General features: G+C 31.8%; 2 protein-coding genes and 1 long non-coding RNA gene across 3 annotated transcripts; all 3 read right to left on the bottom strand.

Annotated features, from left to right (window-relative positions):
* Positions 1 to 4,436: 4,436 nt before the first annotated feature.
* On the bottom strand, positions 4,437 to 9,268 carry LOC139491626 (uncharacterized). Its single transcript, XM_071279407.1, has 3 exons — positions 8,308 to 9,268; positions 6,159 to 6,322; positions 4,437 to 4,627 (listed from the first exon to the last, which is right to left on the bottom strand). The coding sequence occupies exon 1, from the start codon at positions 9,076 to 9,078 to the stop codon at positions 8,374 to 8,376; it is 705 nt and encodes a 234-aa protein (XP_071135508.1). The 5' UTR covers positions 9,079 to 9,268; the 3' UTR covers positions 4,437 to 4,627; positions 6,159 to 6,322; positions 8,308 to 8,373.
* LOC139492885 (uncharacterized) lies at positions 5,089 to 7,323 on the bottom strand. The gene is made up of 2 exons (XM_071281037.1): positions 6,370 to 7,323; positions 5,089 to 6,108 (listed from the first exon to the last, which is right to left on the bottom strand). Exons 1-2 carry the CDS (start codon positions 7,321 to 7,323, stop codon positions 5,089 to 5,091), a joined length of 1,974 nt encoding a protein of 657 aa, XP_071137138.1.
* A 5,709-nt stretch (positions 9,269 to 14,977) lies between the features above and the next one.
* Positions 14,978 to 19,909, bottom strand: LOC139491625 (uncharacterized). The gene is made up of 2 exons (XR_011656596.1): positions 19,817 to 19,909; positions 14,978 to 18,292 (listed from the first exon to the last, which is right to left on the bottom strand). It is a non-coding gene; the product is annotated as an uncharacterized lncRNA (long non-coding RNA).
* Between the last annotated feature and the right edge of the window lie 4,883 nt (positions 19,910 to 24,792).

Below are 24,792 nucleotides of genomic sequence, written 5' to 3'. Positions count from 1 at the left end.
TATAAGAGGAATAATCGGGACTGAAGGGGGTAATATCTATTATTCTTTGTGTTACATCCTCTCTCAAGTAGGAGTCGACAGACCTCCAGGTGTCCTTTCTTATCAGCAAAAGATGAATTCTCTATGTCTTTACACTTGGAATAATATATTTATATTAAAAAAACAAGTATGATTAAATGAGCAGCATGAGACTAAAACTAAAAGTAAATTGATAAAAAAAATGTCTGTAGAAACATTGATTTAATAAAAATATTTTTGCAAATTCGTTATAATGATAAAAGTAAAAAAAAAAGTACAATGAGAAGAGTAAAATGAGAGCCAACTTTAAATAATGCCAATAAATATTTCTTACATTTAAAGAAGATATTAGATTTGTATACTGTGGATTCATTTAGTTTCATGGATACCAATTTTCGTGGACGGAGGAAAACTTGCATACTCTTAGATATTTGATTTCTTGGTTTTCTAAGTCTACATTTAATCATATAGCAAATTTGTAATTCGTTGAACATTTAATTTGTAGTTTCCCTTTACCCTTGAAATCCACGTAAATTGGTATCCAATGAATAATGAGGAATCCACAGTAACTAGTACTTACTGATTAAAGATGTTGACACATCCTCACCAATGGATAATTCTTAATTTTATGATGTATGAAATAGAAAGTTTATATTATATACATATTGATTATATATTTTTTAACATGTTGATGTCTTTTTGTTGTTAGTTACAGAGAACAAATGTTTGTAAATCTAGATTCCAGTTAATTGTATGGATTATAGTTGTAAAACAATTACTGTGAATTCATTTATTTTGTTGGAATTAAATTATGTGGATGTTGGAAATGATTTTTTTTTTTATATTTAATTTCGTAGTTTTGTGGGTGTCTGAATACAAACCTACAGAAAAAATTTAATTCATCATACATCCACCAAATCCACAAAAATTGGTATTCAATGAATAATAATGAATCCACCGTAATTGTTGAAAAGGCATTTCATATATTTGTATAGAAATTGTAATTTTCAACATCTTACCACACTATTATTTTGTGCCACAATTTTCCTTCAAAAATTGACTGTTTCTTGTTTGAATCTTTGCATTTTCAAGTTGGCATGTCAAACTTAAAATCTAGCTTAACTAAATTAATGCATACATCACTTATTTTTAGATACTGCAGTTTCATAATTTTCTTGCGTGCCAATTTTTTTGTGCTTTGACAAATTGTCTCGTAGATTCTTGAAAAATTTTGATTTAATAGTTTAAATCTTATTTTAAAATAATAGTCTTAAGAGTCTGTATTTGGACTGTAGTCATACTGCTTATGTGAATCATTTTATAATTTTTTCTCTGGTTAATTTTATTGATTCTGTCATGCTCAGGTGCTGAACTTCTAGTATTCCAATGTGTGACCTGAAATTTAAAAAAAGGACATGTACAGGAGAGACATTCTGAATTTTATGGTGATGTCTTTGAATTTATTGAAACATATCCTGTCTCTGAATTTATGTATTGACTTTGAATTCAGAATTTTTAGTAATGTTTTTATATTTGCAAAAAATAACAAAATACTATAAGTTTCACACAACAACAAAATTAGCATTTTGAATTTTAAAAGCATTATTTTCCTAAAATTGCAATTTTAATTCATCTCACTTTTTTGTCCATTTCTCAAAAGTTGCAATGATAAATACATTTTAAAATTTCTGAATTTGTAGTATTTTGTTATTGTGATTCTTGTAAAAAAAAATGTCAAAAGATTAGTTTTTCTATTTGTATTTTTACAATGTTACCATAATACACATAATTCCATTCTGGTGTTTATGCTAGCAATAATCACTCATTTTAGTGATATTTTTTACACCACCTTGTTGAAGGATCGGGTACAGAATCAGTACCTCTTCCTCCCTAATAACTCATCACTATTTTTAAACATTATTATTGTACTTTGTGCTAACAATTATATTTTTAAAATGGCAAAAGATCCATTTATATAGAAAAATGTAACAATAAATCATTATTCGAGGATGTACATCTAAAATAAGTATTGAAATTTGATAAAGATATTAGTATCTATTCACTTTGAAATCAACACCTTAACTGTGTAAATTTCTGCTTCATGATGTACAATTGATAAGCAGTGTGTTAGTTTTAAAGTAATTCATTTTTAACAAGGAATGATTTTACCTCAGTTTTTATGAATAAAAACATTGCATATATAGATCAGTCTTTCTTCAATTTTCCTTACTCTTGTCTAAAAGGAGAACAGCATCATATTTTCTATGTCTTTACCATGTTTACATCCAACAATAAAATAGAACAGTGGGAAAAGATACTAGAGGGACTTTCAAACTCCTAAGTCGATCAAAAATGCCATGGTTAAAAAAAGAAAAAGACAAACAGACAAACATAGAAAACTCAAGATCAACATGAACCCACCAAAATCTGGGAGTCGTGATATCATAGGCTCTAGAAGGGTAAGCAGATCCTGCTCGACATGTTGCACCCGTTGTGTTGCTCATTTAATTACAAACACGATAATGTGGTAGGTCACATTAGAAAAGTAAAATAAAGTAATCTTTATTAAAAGTTGGTTTGCATATATACATAATAACAAAGAACGTGAGCTCTTATTAACCGACTGATATTAATAAACAAAACATACATGTAATAACATCAGATACACATACAACACAAACATACAGACAGACAGCTCATATATGTATTAATGCATAGATAGCATAATTATGCAGAATAAAAGTCAAGCAAGATATATCACATTCGGGAAATGGGACGATATTGTAGTTACAATATTAGGAAAATAGCTTGTTAGATGGTTATGATAATATGAAATAATGTCTGAAAATGGAGACATATATTAATAATCAATGTATTTGGTGGCCAATAACTATTGTAAGGACATATATTAAGTAATGCATTTGGTGGCCAATAACTATTGTAAGGACATATATTAATTAATGTATTTGGTGGCCAATAACTGTATTGTAAGGACATATATTAATTAATGTATTTGGTGGCCAATGATTGTATTATAAGGACATATATTAATTAATGTATTTGTTAGGACGTCTGGTGACAAATAATTGCCCCCTACGTATGTCATTTTGGTCTCTGTTGAATGGTTGCCTTATTTGTTATCATTCTTTATCCTTTTACTTTTATATAAAAAAAAATAGCATATGAGTAAAAACTATTTCAAAATTTAAAAGTTGGAACTATTATCAAATATCTAATATGTTCCGGTTAAAAGAACAAGCAATATGTTCGAGTGTCAGCATTTAATTACTTCTAAGGGTATGCAGTATTTGAATCTATAGAGATCTGTCTAACCTTGATATGTTATGACACGTTATCAAGTCTTAAATACAATCATTTTATACAGTTTCACACCTTTTTAACCGGATTTTTGTGACAAAAATGTCGGTTATTGATTTGGGGATGTACGGCGGGCGGTCGACTGGGCGGGCGGGCGGCAATCAAATGTTGTCCGTGCATTAACTCATGAACCGTTCAACCAAAGCTTTTAAAATTTTAATATGTTAAACTAAATGAAGGTCAAGTTCAATAATGGCGATTTTGACTTTTACCGTTCAGGAGTTATGGTTCTTGAAAGATTGAAAAATGGAGTTTCCAGTCGCGTCCGTGCATTTACTCATGAACTGTTCTACCAAAGCTTCCCAAATTTTAATATGTTGTTACTGATGACAAAATAGAGGTCAAATTCAATAATGACGATTTTGACTTTTACCGTTCAGGAGTTATGGTTCTTGAAAGATTGAAAAATGGAGTTTCCAGTCGTGTCCGTGCATTTACACATGAACTGTTCTACCAAAGCTTCCCAAATTTTAATATGTTGTTACTGATGACAAAGTGGAGGTCAAGTTCAATAATGACGATTTTGACTTTTACCGTTCAGGAGTTATGGTTCTTGAAAGATTGAAAAATGGAGTTTCCAGTCGTGTCCGTGCATTTACACATGAACTGTTCTACCAAAGCTTCCCAAATTTTAATATGTTGTTACTGATGACAAAGTGGAGGTCAAGTTCAATAATGACGATTTTGACTTTTACCGTTCAGGAGTTATGGTTCTTGAAAGATTGAAAAATGGAGTTTCCAGTCGTGTCCGTGCATTTACTCATGAACTGTTCTACCAAAGCTTCCCAAATTTTAATATGTTGTTACTGATGACAAAATAGAGGTCAAGTTCAATAATGACGATTTTGACTTTTACCGTTCAGGAGTTTTGGTTCTTGAAAGATTGTAAAATGGCATTATGTTCTAAATTCACGCTGTTCAAACGAACATAAAGTATTTATGTGCTAAATCTCTCTAGATTTTTGTAAAGCATACATATCTGAGCACATTCAGAAATGTACCTTTATACGATAAAGGCATCATAGAAAACTAAATACATATTTAGGTACTGTTAGGCGCAATGACCATCTCAATTTTAATAAATATAGATCCAGAGATCACAATATTTCTAATATCAAACACCATTAACAGTTCATGTTTTGAATACGGCAACCATGCATCTATGAAAACAAATCCCGGTTTATAAACATCACACAATCAACAATACCGGTAAAAGACAGCTATCAAACATCTACAAAATATATACAAAACACATTAATTCTTTACATACAACTTCAATACATTAAAAAACAGATTTCTTAATGAAAATTAAACTTCAATACAAAGGAAACGTACGATAATGGTCACTGCCCAAACCTCGATAATTAAATCTCGTGCAAACTTTCATCATATACTGACCGCCAAAACCGGTTTACTACTATTGTGAAAACACAATAGAGTAAATTACATACTTCAAAAATCATACGCGAACCGCACATAAATATATTTATGTTCTAAATTCACGCTGTTCAAACGAAGTATTTATGTGCTAAATCTCTCTAGATTTTTGTAAAGCATACATATCTGAGCACATTCAGATATGTACCTTTATACGATAAAGGCATCATAGAAAACTAAATACATATTTAGGTACTGTTAGGCGCAATGACCATCTCGACGCACAAAGAAAGCAAACTTGATGTTAAGTACATATTATATACCAAGATTTTGAGATACTGACAATCGCTTCTGTAAACTTTCTAATACATAGCCATCTTTAGCTTGGTCGGATTTCCACCGACCATGTATTTTGAATAACCTATCTGAAATATTGTTTTGAGCGGCAGCTGTTGCACCACCCGATCTAAAACTATGCAAACCAAAATCTTTAGAGTTACAACCAATCTCTGATAATGCGCATTTAATTAATTCTCTCGCTCTGGTATACGACAAACTATCGTTTTTCTTCCTTAGAACAAAATTCTTTGATTTCTTCAAAAATGACAAAGGTCTAAATATATACATATCTGAAGACAAATCAATATTTGCTTCTTTTAAATAACAGTCTAAAATTGTACATGGACATTGTGGAGTGTCAAGCTTTGAAATCAAAACATGTCTGCCTTTCCTGTAACAGTCTGTTTTACTCTTCTCAATAAAAATGTCTATATATTGATTACAAACTGAAATGTGCTTTGCTTTTATACTACAAAGTTCTTGATACCTTAAAAATCCGGTATAAGATAGTGCGCACATTGTTAATAGGCGTAAATCTTTAAGAGAACGACCAATTGAATTGTACTTCAAAAACAATTTGATCATAATATCAGAAGTAACTGGACTCTTTTTCTCTATAGGTCTGTTCAATTTTCTTCTTGATGCTTCTACGATCAATCTAACCATTTCAGAATCACATGGATTAGCTACCCCAGCAAGATTATGTGCCCATTTAATTCCATAAAAAGCGGATTCTATAACGCTATAATGATTAGCTGATTGAATTAAATTTTGTAAATATAGACCTACATACAATTCTTGACAGGGTAATACACATTTAATTTCAGAGTATTTTTCAGTCCATTTAACGAATCTTTTGAAATATCCAGCATATTTTTCTACTGTAGATTTTGCACGAGCATCAATAATGGTTGAAGATAAACTATTAAACAATGATTTAAGTTCAGGATGTTTAATCTGCTCGTTCTGTGACCAAAATCCAACAGAAAATATTGTCTATAAAATATATATATACAAAATAAAGTTATAAATATAAAATACAGTACCTTGAAACTATATCCATACTAGTCCAGTGACTTGGTTAAACAATGCAATCTATAACAATAGTCCAGCGACCAATAAGATGAGGGTCCAGTGACCACAAAAGGCAGTCCAATGCGTGTACACAGTCACACCATAGCAAAATGCAATACCCAGTGGTAATACAAATCTGTAAAATAAATATACATATTACACAACCGAAGCATTTAAACGTACAGCTAATATTTTCCCGTGAAATTTGCCATTAGCAAACAAAGAGTTTAAATTGTTACCAGCAACAAAAATTCTTTCCGTTTCATGAAATTCTAAAACATCAACAACATAACAAGCGTATTCTGAGTTCTGTTTAAAAATCAAAGGCCAAAATGCAGCAGACTGCCATTTAGGGACAACAAGTGTACCCTCTGCTCTACAAGAAACTAGATGGTTAATACAGTTACTAACTAGACCAATTGGCGGAACTAACCAATTGTTCTCGCCATGCCAGTTGCAAGTGAATGCATCTATCGCTGATGTTGCAGGATTCCAATATTTCGAATTAAACCTAGTCAGCTTTGTATTATGCATGTTAGCAAACCTATCAACAGTGAATGGTCCCCAGATGCTATTCAAAAAATCGAAAAATTCAAAAGATATGCCCCAATCATCAATGTCAATAATTCTACTCAAAGCATCAGCCTTTTCGTTTTCCTCTCTAGGAATCCACTGTGCATATAATGAAATATTGCACGACACACAAGTATTAAAAATTGATAAAGCTAAACATTGCAAGTGTGGTAATTTACTTCCTTTCTTAATAATACTAACAGCATTTTGATTATCTGTGAAAAAAGTAACTGAACTGTGTTCTAATACTTTCGCAAAACTATCTAATGCTAATTCAATTGCTTTGATTTCTCTCCAAGTGGAGCTTTTTGTTGCCTCTGTCACAGACCACTGTCTGTGTGCAATATAATCAGTACCTTGCAAATAACCTCCTGCACCTATATCACTAGCATCAGTGAAAACATTGAATTCAGAATTATTCCGTAATAACGGTACTGGCTTCAAACAGTGAATGTTTTGCTTCCAAAACATAATTTCTTGAATACTGTCTGAGTGCTGTCTCAAATCAACGTACTGATCCCAGTCTTGTCTTAAATTTATAACAGAAAAAGTACACCTTGTCATAATTTGAGTAACATTTCCAATAGCTGGTGAAAAGGAAATTATTTTTCCACATAATTTAGCTAATAACCTAATTTTAACTTTAAAAGCTTTAGACAGAATTACATCAATCAAATTGACAAAATTTTCTATTTTAATTAACGGCAACTCCATCAAAGAACTTTTCAAATTCCAAGTGAAACCAAGCCAAAGTAAAGTCTGAACAGGTGTCCATATACACTTTTCTTTGTTTGGAACAAAACCTGACAATATCAAATCGTTTTTTACCCTCACAGACTGTTCACAACATAGCTTCTCAGTCTCCGCTAAACATAAACCATCATCTAAATACACTGTAATTTTGATACCGTCTTTGCGCCAGTGAGCAATTAAAGGTCTTACAACTTTAGTGAATACGTACCCCGCTGAACAGAGTCCAAACGGTAAAACTGTAAAAACAAAATATTTTACCGTTTCACCAAACTTCCAAGAAAACCCCAAATATTTCTGATGATTGGGGAAAATGTTTATGTGATGATATCCTGCTTTTAAATCAAAAGCAAATCCATAACAATCGCTTGTCAAAAACTGACTGGCAGTTTTCCAGTCCTCAAACTTAATCTTACTGTAAACAACTTGTTTATTTACGTGTCTCAAGTCTAAAATTAAACGACCTTTACCTGATGAATTAATCGATACAGTTAACGGATTAACAACATGCGGTCTGTTCGATACTTCTTTTATCAAGCTAGCATCAATTAATTCCTGAACTGCCTTTTCTACAAAATCTTTATGTTCTAAAGCAGATTTATTGTTTCTTAACAAAACGCTTTCTGGTTCGTTAATTAAAGGTATTTTATAACCATTCTCAATTAAATCTAAAATAAACTTTGAAGCATGAATATTTTTCCAAAAATCTAAAGAATTTCTCAGTCTATTTTTAACGTTTATACAAGAGGTACCAGATTCATAATCATAAAAAGAGTCAAAATTGTCTACATTCTGTACCTTAAGAATATCTGGAGATCTCTCAGTTTGGTGCTCCTCTGGAAGCTGCTGAGTTTCCCCTTTTTTTCAATCTTTTGCCCAATGTCCATACAGACCACAGTTGTAACAGATGTCCCTAGCTCTGTTCCGACGAGATGTGATGGGGGCGGCGGCCCCCGCAACAAGAAAGGGCTGTTGCTGTGAAAAACCACCATTATTACCATTGTGAGCAATACTAGACGGACCACCAGCAGATTCCGCGGGTCTTTTCTTTATGTTTTGACGCTTATCCTGCTTCACGGTTTTCAATTTCTTCACTGCTCTGCCATCAGCCGCCCGAATGCGCTTCTCATCCTCTGAATCACTAGCCACGTCATCCGACAAATACTCGTCCACAGTTTTCCACCCACCTTCAGATTTATCAGCTATACGAATCAGCTTATTCCTTTTCTTCAAAGATTGACCAGATTCTTTCAACACTTTAACGGCCTTCTCATATCTCCGGTGCTCTATACAGTCTACGGCAATATCAATATTATCTAACAAATCAGAATTTAAGTCAAACTGCACTTTGTTACCCTTGAACTTGAAGGAACTCTCAGATTTCTGTACCTTTCGTGCAAGATCATGGGTGGTATCTGCAAAATTTCGCTCAATTCCCGTCAACTTTCTGGTAAAATAGGTTTTCATCAACGACAACAAATCAGCATTGGTAATTTCATCAGAAGCAGCTTGACCCGGCATCTCTACATCTTCCATATCAAGTAGTCTATCAGGCTCGGTATCAGACATTACGAAATTAAACTTCAATACAAAGGAAACGTACGATAATGGTCACTGCCCAAACCTCGATAATTAAATCTCGTGCAAACTTTCATTATATACTGACCGCCAAAACCGGTTTACTACTATTGTGAAAACACAATAGAGTAAATTACATACTTCAAAAATCATACGCGAACCGCACATAAATATATTTTCCATTCACGTTGTTGCATTTACTCATGAACCATTCAATCTTAGCTTTTCAAATTTTAATATGTTGATACTGATGACAAAATGGAGGTCAAATTTGATATTGACGATTTTCACTTTCACCATTCTTTAGTAATGGTTCTTGTTATATTGCCAGGCCACAAATAAATATAAATAAATCCGGTTTGCTGTCGTTGTGACAGCCTCTTGTTTAGAGACATTTTCTAGGAGTCGAATTTTTTCCAAGAGTAAGTAGTAAGTGAGCCTTTTCCCGTATATCTTTAAATCTAGGGGCTAATTAGATTTATCAATAGTTCATTTCCTGTCAAGAGCCAGCACAGACTTTTTTAAGTACCTTATCCTTGGTAAGATTTAAAATATTTACAAAAAGGCAATAAATGCATTATTTGATTCTTTGTTAGGTTGTATCGAAGACACGATAATTGTATGACCTTTCTAAAACAAGAAACCTGCACAGTAGTTAAATGGTAGTGTGTTGCTATTAGCCACATAAGTGTACTATACTGAGGTTTTATTACTAAATAAGACTAATACTTGTCACTGGTAGCGTATCTTTGATTGGTTATAAGGTTAAACTATACAATTTAATTGTTACACATTATTTGTCCATTAGGCATTTATTGCACAACATTTTGGTTTCACGTTGATAGTTGTCGCATTGACATTCAAATCACATCTTCTTTTTTTTTTTATCTTCTATAGAATTAGTTACTTTCACAAATTTTAAATTCGTCATCTCGTTTATCAAATTACGTAAAGAAAGTACTTTGTATTTCAATCCCTCCTTTTGTCTGTATTTTGAAGAGAGTAGGAGTAAGGAAATATATAAATGAATATTTTTTACAATTTTTTTTACAGTGAGTAATATGACAAAGGAGTAGGTGTAATGTTAACTTGTAGCACCAGCAATTATGATGTGTCACACACAAGGAAAATATAAACTAAAAAAATCACCATGTGTATTTCCTGAAATATATATTTTTGTTATACAATGCTTATATGTGACCCAATAAAGGGATATAGATAATTTTGATGACGTAATTTCCATTTATCGGTCTATATACAATCTTGTGTTTCTCATAGGAACTTCTAAATCCGATTGTTAGATATGGATTTCTGGGTTCTGATATTTTACCTTTCGATCTTTTATGTTATTTATCTCAGGGGAGGTGTAGTCATAGTCATTTGAATCATTCGTCGATAGATCCTACTAAAAGTGTTTTTTTTTTAAGTTGAAAACGATACTAAGTGTCCTGGAAACAAACATTATTTTTTTTATAAACGAGGAAAACAGAGATGTTATTCTTATGTCTAACATTTGAAAAATATATGTGTCAGGTCACAGAGTTAGAACATTTTGTCATCTGGCGGTTTTCCATTTACATCATGATAATTGTTTCGTTTTTTCGTCGTTTTTTTTGGGTGTTTAGCCGTGGTGTTTTCCATTTTCTTTGAATTATGTTTTTTGAATGTCTTTTTGAAATCTTTGACCTCTTTTTTACCAACTTACAACCATTAAGAAATAAAAAAAAAAAACTATACTTGTATATAATATAATTTGATTAACTAGTATATATTTTTATACGACCGCAAAAATTGAAAAAATTTTTGGTCGTATATTGGTATGACGTTGGCGCCGTTGTCGTCGTCCGAATACATTTGGTTTTCGCAATATAACAAGTATAAGTAAATAGAAATCTATGAAATTTAAAGACAAGGTTTATGACCAGAAAAGGAAGGTTGGGATTGATTTCGGGAGTTTTGGTCCAAACAGTTTAGGAATTAAGGGCCAAAAGGGTCCAAAATTAAACTTTGTTTGATTTTATCAAAAAATTAATTATTGGGGTTCTTTGATATGCCAAATCTAACCGCGTATTTAGAGTTTTAATTTTTATACGACCGCAAAAATTTTAATTTTTCGTCGTATATTGCTAGCACGTTGGCGTCGTCGTCGTCGTTGTCGTCCGAATACTTTTAGTTTTCGCACTCTAACTTTAGTAAAAGTGAATAGAAATCAATGAAATTTTAACACAAGGTTTATGACCACAAAAGAAAGGTTGGGATTGATTTTGGGAGTTTTGGTCCCAACATTTTAGGAATTAGGGGCCAAAAAGGGCCCAAAGAAGCATTTTCTTGGTTTTCGCACTATAACTTTAGTTTAAGTAAATAGAAATCTATGAAATTTTGACACAAGGTTTATGACCACAAAAGGAAGGTTGAAATTGATTTTGGGAGTTTTGGTTCCTACAGTTTAGGAATTAGGGGCCAAAAAAGGGCCCAAATAAGCATTATTCTTGGTTTTCGCACAATAACTTTAGTATGAGTAAATAGAAATCTATGAAATTTAAACACAATGTTTATGTCCGTAAAGGGAAGGTTGGGTTTGATTTTGGGAGTTTTGGTCCCAACAGTTTAGGAATAAGGGGCCCAAAGGGTCCAAAATTGAACTTTGTTTGATTTCTTCAAAAATTGAATAATTGGGTTTTTCTTTGATATACCGAGTCTAACTGTGTATGTAGATTCTTAATTTTTGGTCCCGTTTTCAAATTGGTCTACATTAAGGTTCAAAGGGTCCAAAATTAAACTTAGTTTGATTTTAACAAAAATTTAATCCTTGGGGTTCTTTGATATGCTGAATCTAAAAATGTACTCAGATTTTTTATTATTGACCCAGTTTTCAAGTTGGTCCAAATCGGGGTCCAAAATTAAATTTTGTTCGATTTCATCAAAAATTGAATAATTGGGGTTCTTTGATATGCCAAATCTAACTGTGTATGTAGATTCTTAATTTTTGGTCCCGTTATCAAATTGGTCTACATAAAAGTCCAAAGGGTCCAAAATTAAACTAAGTTTGATTTTAACAAAAATTGAATTCTTGGGCTTTTTTGATATGCTGAATCTAAACATGTACTTAGATTTTTGATTATGGGCTCAATTTTCAAGTTGGTTCAAATCAGGATCGTAAATTATTATATTAAGTTTTGTGCAATAGCAAGAAATTTTCAATTGCACAGTATTCACCAATAGCAAGAAATCTTCAATTGCACAGTATTGTGCAATAGCAAGAAATTTTCAATTGCACAGTATTTCGCAATAGCAAGAAATTTTCAATTGCACAGTATTGTGCAATAGCAAATATTTTCAATTACTCAATATTGCGCAATAGCAAGAAATATCTAATTGCAATTTCAATTGGAGTTATCTTTCTTTGTCCAGAATAGTAGTTGAATTAACTTAAATCTTTGTTTTATACAATACAGATATATAATTAATATTTCAATTGGAGTTATCTTTCTTTGTCCAGAATAGTAGTTGAATCAACTTAAATCATTGTTTTATACAATATACAATGTATATTCACTTTTTCTACCAACTGATAAATTAAAACAATCTTTACCATTCAGTGATAACAAGCACTTTATTTTACATTTTAATATTTTATGATGTATTTAAATGAGTAGTTATTGTTGCAAACTCCATTAGAAATTTGAATTGAGATCAGTTTTGGAAAAAGGGAAAGGGGGATGTGAAAACAAATGGGGGTGGGGGTTAAATTTTTCTTATTTCAGATTTCATAAATAAAAAGAAAATTTCTTCAAACATTTTTTTGGAGAGGATTAATATTCAACAGCATAGTGAATTGCACAAATATTTTAAGTTCATTAGACCACATTCATTCTGTGTCAGAAACCTATGCTGTGTCAACTATTTAATCACAATCCAAATTTAGAGCTGAATCCAGCTTGAATGTTGTGTCCATAATTGCCCCCACCGTTCAGGGTTCAACCTCTGCGGTCGTATAAAGCTGCGCCCTGCGGAGCATCTGGTTGATCCTGTTTTCAAATTGGTCGACATTAAGGTCCAAAGGGTCCAAAATTAAACTTAGTTTGATTTTAACAAAAATTTAATTCTTGGGGTTGTTTGATATACTGAATTTAATCAGGTACTTAGATTTTTGATTATGGGCCCAGTTTTCTAGTTGGTCTAAATCGGGGTCCAAAATTAAACTTTGTTTGATTTCAACAAAAATTGAATATATGGGGTTCTTCAATATGCTGAATCTAACCATGTATTTAGATTTTTAATATTTGGGCTCGGTTATTAAATTGGTCCAAATTGAGGTCTAAAGGGTCTCAAATTGAAAATTATTTGATTTTATCAAAAATTGAATTCTTGGAGTTCTATGATATGCTAAATCTAACCATGTATTTAGATTTTGGATATTGGTAAATGTCCAGTTTAAAAGTTTTAAGTTTTAAATTTAAGTTCTTATACCACATTCATTCTGTGTCAGAAACCTATGTTATGTCAACTATTTAATCACAATCCAAATTCAGAGCTCTATCAAGCTTAAATGTTGTGTCTATACTTGCCCCAACCGTTCAAGGTTCTACCTCTGCGGTCGTATAAAGCTGCGCCATGCGGAGCATCTGGTCGAATTTATTTTAAGCATTCTATGCACTTAGTCTTATAGTGTCTTTTAAAAAGAAATAATTCAAATCGTTTTTACATGAGTGATAGTCAATTTCGAAATTAGCACATTAATTGTATATTTTGTTTATTTACAAAATTCTTTCATTATCAGTTTCTACGTATATTCTATTTCCCACATGACAAAAAAGGGATACCATGAATATATATATGCCTTGATTCTATCTTACGGAGTCTATCTAACATCTAGTGAATTATATGTTTCAATAAACATATACCATTAAAAAGTAGATTTAAGGGTGCAGGGGAACAACCCCCTTATGGAGATTCATATGTAATACATGTATAGACTGTTTTTTACAAGTATCAATCCAAAGATTTGCTTGCCAGTGCCCTCTCCTCTGTTTTCAAAATCCTTGAACCGCACCTGACAGGGAATTCGTTACCACAAATTACTTAAAACCTCTAAGTAATGTTCAGTTTAATTTACCACAAATTACTTAAAACCTCTAAGTAATGTTCAGTTTAATGTATAATTAACTTTTGGCGCCACCCAACACTGATCCAGAAAGTTTTATATGTAGGGATTCAATATCGTCATTGGCAACTGTTGGTTGACACACACAGAAAAGATTGGATCCTATGTTGCGGCCAAGGGCTTCTTCAAGCTTATATGTCCGAAAAATGCACTAAATCATCGTATTTTGATAATATATCCAACATGTGCTGAAGTTGAAGCCTATGATGCACTCTTATGAAGAGATTTAATTAACCTAAGTAGCAAGACTTTTGAAATCCATTAAACCTACTTACTTATTTACTAACTGCCCTTGTAGGGCAGAGGATCCACTTAAGAACAAACAGAATTATGAGTATTTAAATTTTAAGAGTAAAGTAGAAATTAAGAACCATATTTGTCGAATGCCAACAAAATTTGTATAGATGTTTTCGTAGTGAAAATTGTATCTTAAAATTATATATATCTAATAGTTATCAAAGATACCAGGATTATAATTTAGTACGCCAGTCTACATAAGACTCATCATTGACGCTTATATCAAAACTTTTATAAAGCCGAACAAGTACGAAGTTGAAGAGCATTGAGGATCCAAAATTCCCAAAAGTTGTGCCAAAATACGACTAGGTAATCTATTCCTGGGATAAGAAAATCGTTAGTTTTTAAAAAATTTCAAAAGTTTTTTTTAAATACAGGAGTTCCAGGAAAGCATCGGTTTTAATTATACACGAGTTAAAATAAAGACAACTAATTAATATTAATCTTTATTTGTCATATAAGTAACATTATACTTGTGACATAAACAAAAGTAACAACATCAATAAAATAACCAAGTTGAACACACACACACATATATATATATATACAAGTAAAGCTAACTTAGAGTCCCCTGTCCTGAGCTAAGTCTGTTTTATAAAGGAACCTGGTTTTTTTTTCACTTGATTTATATTATTAATACTTTCTAAAAATGATCATGGTAATAAATTGGAACAAATACAACAAATTCAATAGTAAAAATAAAGGTGTATCTGAAAATGTTAATTATTTCACTAATAATAACAAATAAATGAAATAAATTCTAAGAAAAATTTAAAGGTGGACAGATTTGCACATTGAAAACAAATTGTAATGATATAAATTGCGTTGAAGTTATGAAAATAAAAAATCTGTTTTTGTATCGAAAAATATATCATTGCATGTGAAAATAAAAATGTTTTAGTTATTGCAATGACCGCTTTTTTTTAATAAAAAAATACCCCAAAACATCATGAATGGATGCTTCCTCAACTACCAGAAGACACAATTATTCATGACTATCTTCAATGACATGCAACACGTAAATAAGCAACAACACAAACTTTCTTCGATTTAGTCTACAAATATAAATGGAAATATTATTATCCCCAATGTCAGAGCGATAGTCTTTTCATAAATGAAGAATTGAAAAAGAATGGAAATGAAAAATATATAGGATATTAAAGTTGAATTCTTTAAAATAAAAAAGGAAGAAGATTAGGGAATACGTCAAATAGACAGCAACCGCACAAAATAGTTAATCAATTTAATCATAGGACATCTAGAGGTAAAACTCTGTTTTCTAGATTTCACTCTGTACAGCAAGACAATCTCATAATCTCAAAGAATCTAAAAACACTGTGAATTAACAGAAACTTTTAAAAATTTGGCCACCCAACAATTGATGAATATGTAATTGGGAACTATTTCGGACCTGTAGGGAATTTGTTATACCCATTCAAACTTATTGAACTGTACATAAATATGCATGGAACCGGAAATACGAAGAATTCATACTTCCTGACATATATTTAATCAAAAAGTTGCATTACAACAGATTTGTAAATGTTTTAAATGTGCGTAGACAGCGAAGACCAAAAGCGATTTCGGTGACCCTTATTATATCATTTCATTGGAATCGAAAAAAAATAAAGCTCTTATGCCTCAGTGTATACATTTCAGTTGTTTGCAAACTTCTTGGCGAATGAATTTACTTTTTACCAAATTGTCTGCAAAAGACGAATTATTTTCATAACAACGTGGACAAGACCATTTCTTGGCGCGCTCAGGATTTCAATTGACTGGATCGGATTAGGTGATCGTTCGTATACATGTAACGGCCCACTCGTTATTTCGTACTTGTTAAAGACATTTAAACTGTGGGGTCGCCAAAGTTCTAAACGCCTAAATCAAATAATAAGAATAACTAGCAGTGGACTAAACCTTGTGCGTTGATTTGAATGTTGAATACTTAAACTTTCCCGCTCTTTCTGTATCGTTCGAGCTGACTCGTTTCCCCGAAATTTATTGCTAATAATACAACTGTGCTATTCGGATGCACTCAAACTGCATTGACCGTATAGTATAGCCCTGTTAATGACGGCTACAATACGTTTCTGTAGATCCCCCCCTAAATATAGCGGACGGAATATATCATCTTCTCCTTCACAGGCAATTGTCTAAGTATTTGTTTCTCTATACACCTTTATATTATGAGACAAGTGCCTGTTGGTATACAGGAAAACAAATTCTTAGACAAGTGCCTGTGTTCTACTTCTTTAAAGGTACAAGCAAGAATAAATTTAGTAGGCGGAATGGAGAAACAGGAGAGGGGGGAGGGGGGGTTCAAACTGTCGTTACCCATGACGTCGATACAGAATATAAGTTCGCGGATATTTTACGTTCTTCCGCTTTAAATATTGAAAAATGTTGGTAAACCCCCAAAAAATCATTTGGAAACATACAAAGAGAATAACCATACATTGTATTAAAATATATATCAGTTTCTTTCTGAATGATAAAACACTTTTTACTGACTTTGATCATATGAAGACAATTCCAATGTAAATCCAGTAAATAAGTGCATGCTAACATATTATTTAGGACAAATGTTTTTTTTAATGGAAGTGGTAAGGAGTCTTTAAGTGTATTTGTAGTATTTTACAAATAAAACATCATAGCCGTTGGTATTTCACATATCTATTTCAATTATTCTCTCTCTCACACACACACACGTATACATACACACACCCTCACGGACACATACACTTTCACACATGTATGTATAAATACGAATCCATTTCAATATTTCTGTTTACACATATGAATAAATACTCTTTGCATCGCACATGTCGCATAGACAATCATGTCGAGCAGATATGATTTATTGCTTGTAATATCTGACGACCAACCTGGTCAAGTTATCCTGAATATAAACATTTGGTATGCTCAATATTTTCACACGAAATTCATCACCTGCATTCAATTTTGCTCCGTCTGGTAAACCCAAATTTATAAATGCAGAATTTGAATCATTGGAAGGAAATTGAGCCCTGCTACACACATTTCTTTTCTTGTTGTTGCTACGATTATAGTTTATACACACCAGAGCACTCCGTCCAATAGAATTGTTTAATTGTAAAGCAACTGACAACGAGAGTTCAAAGCTACCGGACATTTGAACATCGAACTTCTGTCCTCGTGTATTGTAAGATAAACTATCACATTTCGCATCCACAAATGGAATATATGAAGAATTATCCGGCAACGAGTTTAGTTCTGTTTGATTCAACTTGAAAACGCAAAGTTCGGAATGAGTTTCGGATGTTTCATTTCTTGGCCTGTTCATGACATAACATATAGTGAATGAAATGCAGACACAAAGAATCACAATAAACATATAAAATCCTACATTCTTCATTAAATCCAAAGTTTTCTGATGTGCTGTTACAATAGGATCTGACAGCTGAATGTTATCGCTAGATACACAGTTCTGAGAGGAAGAAAGCACATTGTTTTTCTGTTTAAGTTCTTGGGACGAATTTAAACTGCTTTTACTTAAGTTTTTGTTTTCGAGCTTTTTATTTGGGCATAATTCGTTGACTATGTTTACACTGCTGGAAGATATTTTGTTAGAGACAGGTCGATGACTTTCGTTCATGTCATTCAGTGAATTTCGGATGTTCTCTGCCATTTTCTTTTGATTGTAAAGCCACGTTTAGATCACACCAATGCTGGAAAGATGTAGATCGACAACTTATCACCAATCTATAATTTAAAATTGTTAGTTGAAACATTGAATAAGTATTTCAGATTCCATATATTTATGTATTGAATAGTGTTGCTTTTTTTATACGCCCGTCAAAATTTTGACGGGACGTATTATGGTATACAAATGTCCGGTGTCCGTCCGTCTGTCTGTCTGTCTGTCTGTCCGGCGTAAACATGTCGCACCGTAACTTGAGAACGACTTATCCAAATTTCATGAAACTTAATACAGTTGTTTCTTATAATGAACAAATGATCTGTATACTTTTTGGTGAAATTAAGATTTAAACTTTTTGAGTTACGGCACTTTGTAACTAAAACAGGGGTATGTTTTTTTTTCACATGTCGCACCGTATCTCAAAAACCATTCTTGATTATTGCTTAAAACTTTACACACTTCTTAGTTATATTAATCTTAATATCTGTATACTTTTTGGTGATGATTCAAAATTTCATTTTTGAGTTATTGAGTATTTCGTAAAAAAAGGGGGAGGGTTTTTTTTACATTTCGTGCCGTATCTCAAAAACGATTTATGATTATTGCTTAAAATTTTACACACTTCTTTGTTATATTAATCTAAAGATCTGTATACTTTTTGGTGATGACTCATAATTTTATTTTTGAGTTAATGAGTATTTTGTAAAAAAGGGAATGTTTTTTTTTTACATGTCACGCAGTATCTCAAAAACAATTTATGATTATTGCTTGAAACTTTACACACTTTGTTATATTAATCTAAAGATCTAGATACTTTTTGGTTTGATTAAAAATTTTATTTTAGTGATATTTAGTTTTTTGTAAAAAAAAACAAAAAAAACAGGGTGTCTCAAAAACAATAAATGGTTATTGCTTAAAATTTTCTCAGAAACTATTTATGATTATTGCATAAAACTTCCACATAAGACGTCGGGCGTATCATGCGTTCATGGCTCAGCTGTATTTTTAGATTTGGTTTCGTTTATTCTATTTTATTTCCTTCTTTTTTTTGAGGTACCGTATTGTTTTGTTTTAAAGAAAACCTACTTGCATTTGATAAGAATATCCCTACTACGTATTTTGTATATTATTTTTTGTTATTTGTTCAAAATGTTCTTGTTAGGATTTTTTTATGAATGCAAATTTTGATTTGATTGACAGTTCCTTATTTTCATAATTTTGTTGGGTTTTTTGTTGTTTTTGTTTTTGTTTTTGTTTTTTTTCTGCTTTAACTAAGCATGTAATTCTTATTACTTTTTTCATCAATACTAAAAATTTACCAAAAAAACATAAAATTTTACGTTTTGAGCCATCTGTTGGATTTTTAATATGAACACATGTTTAATAAATATATACCACAGTTATTTTGCACTCAGATTTTGCACCTCAAAACAGATATGCAGATGTGTTAATAGTACTGTAAATGGAGAGCTTTTTAAAAATTGCTCTCGAGTGAATTAAAATTTCAGGTAAAATTGGCGTGCTTGAACTTTCCTTCTGTCCCTTGCTCACAAAATAATAAAACTTCTTTTAAGAGGTATACTTACCAGTGCTTCGACCGCTTCATCCGGCATCAGTAAACCACAAACATGTTTTACAAGTACTTGGTGTCTTTTATACACAAATCAATTAAAATTCCAATATAGAAGTGATTCATATGATTGTTTATATATATAGTGTGTGCATCATCATATTCATCAATTTAACCTTAAGTGGTAAATGGTACTATTGCACTCGATCAACGGAAACGATTAATTCATAAAGGAAAAATTACAATGATTTATTTTTGTGTGTTTTGATTTTAAATTATCATTTCAGTTTTTGAACTCTACCAGACTGGTCAATTTGTGGAAAACCAGTTTGTTTGACTGACTTACTGCCGAAAGTGGAAAATCTGTATCTTGCGGACGTTGTAACGAGTCTTTTAGAAACCCAAAATATTGTTCCTTGAAATGATGTTTTGGGACAATATGACATAGATAATTGAAATACACTTCAATCAAATAATTATAGTTTAATTAGTTCAAACCCATGAGAAAAGTACAGTAGGTTACGGGTAAAATGATGCAATACAAATAATACATTATCTTGAAGCACCAACTAAACGTGTGTTACCAATTAACTATATGCATTGTAGTGCAGCTAAATGTGGCAAATACTCCACGCGAATACATTTGTTTGAGAGAGAGACAAAACAGAAATAATTTCAAGTTAATATCATACAGGAAAAAAGCGCTTTGTATCATCAGCATGCATGCGTCAGTAAGCTCTCTTTATACAGTCAAACGTATATTGTTGGTGGTCATTCTAAACTTAAAATGTCTATTCATAACTATGTTTGACTGTTTGTAAATTAATAACTATTTTGACTGTTTGTATATGGATAACTATTTTTGACTGTCTGTATATGGATAACTATTTTTGACTGTTTGTCTATAGATAACTATTTTTGACTGTCTGTATATATATAACTATTTTTGACTGTTTGTATATAGATAACTATTTTTGACTGTCTGTGTATATATATATATAACTATTTTTGACTGTTTGTATATAGATAACTATGTTTGACTGTCTGTATATAGATAAATATTTTTGACTCTCTATATATATATAACTATTTTTGACTGTTTGTATATAGATAACTTTTTTTGACTGTCTGTATATAGATAACTATTTTTGACTGTTTGTAGATAGACAACTATTTTTGACTGTCTGTATATAGATAACTACTTTTGACTGTGTCTATAGATAACTATTTTTGACTGTCTGTATATAGTTAATATTGATATGAAAACAATTGCATAGTCATGTGATTTCTCTTCTTCATAAGCAAGGTAGTCAGCTATCCGAATTTTTCCGAAATACTGGTTTTAAATCAGTTGTTTTCTCTGTCGTATGCTTCTTTCAACTACAATAAGCATAGGGAGTCGCAATAACATTGTCTCTTCAAGCGTTTCTTTTGTTTTTTTGTTGTGTGTTTAATAGTGTTTTATTTTGATATTGTTTAATGCTTTTATTTTTACTCTCCCGCCAGAAGCAAACATTTCATATAAAAATATAACTTTAACACATATAATAATTGCATATCAATTTTATTGATTATGCGAAGCGGAGAGATCAAGATGAAAGGTTTTAACTATTGCCTACTCCTGAAAAAAATGCATGGGGAAATGTCCGTTTTTAACAGACTACCCACTGACCCCTTAATTTTCCGTAATAGTACAAAATGCATATAGCATTCGCTAAATACGGTGCTTTAATAAAACACACTGTAATGATTCATAAAAGTTGTGTTAGAAATGTGTTGCTTTATCCGCCCCCCCCCCCCCCTCCCCCTCCCCAACCCCCAACCCACCCTAAAATTCAACGCTACATAAATACGACAAATCTGATAAAAAGGTCATCCGACTCGTAATCCTGGTCAAGCGACAACTATGTTTTTGTCCACGGAGGACTCACACATTATCCATCTCGGCATAAGAGCATTATCATTGTTACAGCATTTGTTAATAGAAAATCGAATCGAAACAGACCTGATGATGATGGACGTTTGTCGGATTGCCTGTAAATATTTGTAGGGTATAATAATGTTTTATATAGATATTGGAAGCAAGAGATAATAAAATATCAATATGATATAATAAAAAGTGGAAAATAAAACTTCAAAAAATGAAATTTCGGGAAATATGTGAAGTGCCATGGAATCCACCATTGACTTTAGTGAAGACGTTTATATTATTACCAAAAATAAAGTTTGGCTGTAAGAAATGTAAACAGATCATGTTAAAACGAAACAAGTTGACCATTCAGCTAAATGTAAGTATATCTTTACTTATATTAACGAATAAGGATCAGAAAGACAGAATCAAACATCTTGGAAGATGGTCTGGATGCAGTGTCCTTCATTTCTGTATCCTTTAATGTTCTTACTTATTTTCTCCATTCTTTATACTTTTTGCCTATTATTCTTTTTTTTTATATACTTTTTGCCTATTATTCTCTATTCTTAATACTTTTTAACAATTCTTCTCTTTTTTTTTTATACTTTTTGCTTATTATTCTCTTTTTTTTATACTTTGTAATAATTAATCTCTTTTTATACTTTTGTCAATTATTCTCCATTCTTTATACTTTTTCGTTTATCATTTCTATTCTTTATGATTAAGCAAACTAATATTTCCGTATTCCTTATTTTTTGTTCATTTTTCTCTATTCTGTAAACTCCCATTCACACCCTCGTGGAATGTTGTACAAAAATGAATTGATTTAATGATTATTGGTGGTTTAATGCGTACAGAAATTATCACAAGAGCATGTTAACGATCGGTATACACATCGTAGTGGTACGATATGCGAGTGGACACGAATAATTAAGGAATAATTAAGGAGATGTATTTGTATGACTGGCACCACAGAAAAGACGTATACCTGCATGAGTGAGACATTTAGCTTAAGGCTTTTTAAAACAACGAACCCATCTGATGATATGTGGCTCTAACTCTTTAACGAAAAACAAGTAACATTCTCCATAGAAATACGTTAGACATGTTCGAGTTATGTTCTTAGTCTTACAGTGTTACATGTTCATACATTCCACACAGTCCCACGTGCACAGTCCTCGCGATGGAACATGAACATTTTATAGACCATCATATATATGAATGAGGTGCAACAGTGTATATCTTTACGAATTAGAAACGCTAAAACTGAGATATAGTATAATTCAAAGAAATTTTCCGAACTTCGTCATCGAGTCTATTTTCCAGAGTTTTATTTATAATACCACTCAATTCCCTTTATAGATTCCATTATGATAACTCCCCCCTTTTTTCTTCTAGCTGATATATAGTTATCCCCTTGACATAGTAAATTATAATTAAAAATTTTAAAACATAACTATGTATAGATTACGTAACTATTAAATTAATTTAGTAGAATCTGTTACTTCCTTAATAATTTCCAAACGATATTTACAATAGATCTGTAACGGGAAATCACACGCCGAAAATAGAATCAGTGTCTAGATTCAAACACAAAAACATATTCAACTTGCTAGAACAGGTTTACATTGGCGAAGAATTTGGAATATATGTTTTCCGGGTTTCTGATTCTAATATATCATAATACCAGAAAGATCTAGATATTATTAAAATATTTCGGTTCTTCTGCCTGAAGGTTATATTTCAGGATTTTGAAAAAAAGGGGAGAGGGAATAGAAAGCGACTGTTTGAAGTGATAATTGAAAAATTCTGTGCATTTAACATATGAAGCTCTATAAGGGAGACTTGTCCCCCTCCCCTGTAAATAAGCGACTGTCTTAATGTTATATTGAAGTACATTGGAAATTTTGCAGTTTTAATTGTTCAATAGGTGAAAATCAATAAGCCCTGGAATTTTCAGAACAACCCATTATTGGGTTGCTGCCACGGAGTTGGTCGGGTTATTAAACGAAATTTTGCAGTTTTGTTATTATTTTAAATATCATCTTAGATAGGTTCAAACTGTAAAGAGCAATAAAGCTCAGCAAAATAAAATCTACAAAAAATTATTATGACCAAACTTGTCAATTGATGTCTTTTAGGAGTTATTGCCCTTGAAAGACAATTTTACACAATTTGTTAATCAAGTTGCTAACATTAAAAACTCGTTTTAATTGCTAAATTTTTCTGTTTTTGTTTTTTTATATATATTTTGTCCCTTTTTAATGGACGGGAGTATCGGCCCTGCTCGACCCTTTAGTTTTAAACTAAATTGATTTTGTATTATGATTATAATATTATAAAAACAAGAAAATGTCCCTAGTACACGGATGCCCCGTCCTCACTACCATATTCATATTCTAGTTAAGTGGATCGTGAAAATGGGGTAAAAGCTCTAATTTGGCATTAACATTAGAAAGATCATGTTATAGGGTACATAGATATAGGAAGATGCGGTGTGAGTGCCAATGAGACAACTCTCTATCCAAATAACAATTTAAAAAAGTAAACAATTATAGGTCAATGTACGGCCTTCAACACAGAGCCTTAGCTCACACCGAACAACAAGCTATAAAGGGCCCAAAATTACTAGTGTAAAACCATTCAAACGAGAAAACCAACGGTCTTATCTATATAAAATAAGAAAGAAAAAAAACGAGATATATACTAAGATTGGACTTCAACTTCATCAAAAACTACCTAGACCAAAAACTTTAATCTGAAGTTGGACAAATGGACGTATGGACGGACGAATGGGCGCACAGACAAGAAAACATAATGCTCATATAAATGTGGCATACAAATGTATTGTTTATTTCAATTAAACACTATTAAGTTAGTCTAAGAATCTTTTCACTTTCCCATCGCACTTTGTCCAGTCTTCAACAAGCATGCGCATCCTTAATAGTCACGTCACAATGTAGTTGACGTCAGCATTCAGTGCATGAGATTAACGACGTAAACACTGACGAATCAAAATGGGAGCTACTTGTGGAAAGAAATGCAATTCTGACAGGAAGCAGCAAAGAAAAGACTTAGAG

Source organism: Mytilus edulis, chromosome 10, assembly GCF_963676685.1.
Source record: "Mytilus edulis chromosome 10, xbMytEdul2.2, whole genome shotgun sequence".
Taxonomy (NCBI): domain Eukaryota; kingdom Metazoa; phylum Mollusca; class Bivalvia; order Mytilida; family Mytilidae; genus Mytilus; species Mytilus edulis.
The sequence above is the reverse complement of the archived record's forward strand: the minus strand, read 5'-3'. Positions and strand labels throughout refer to the sequence as shown.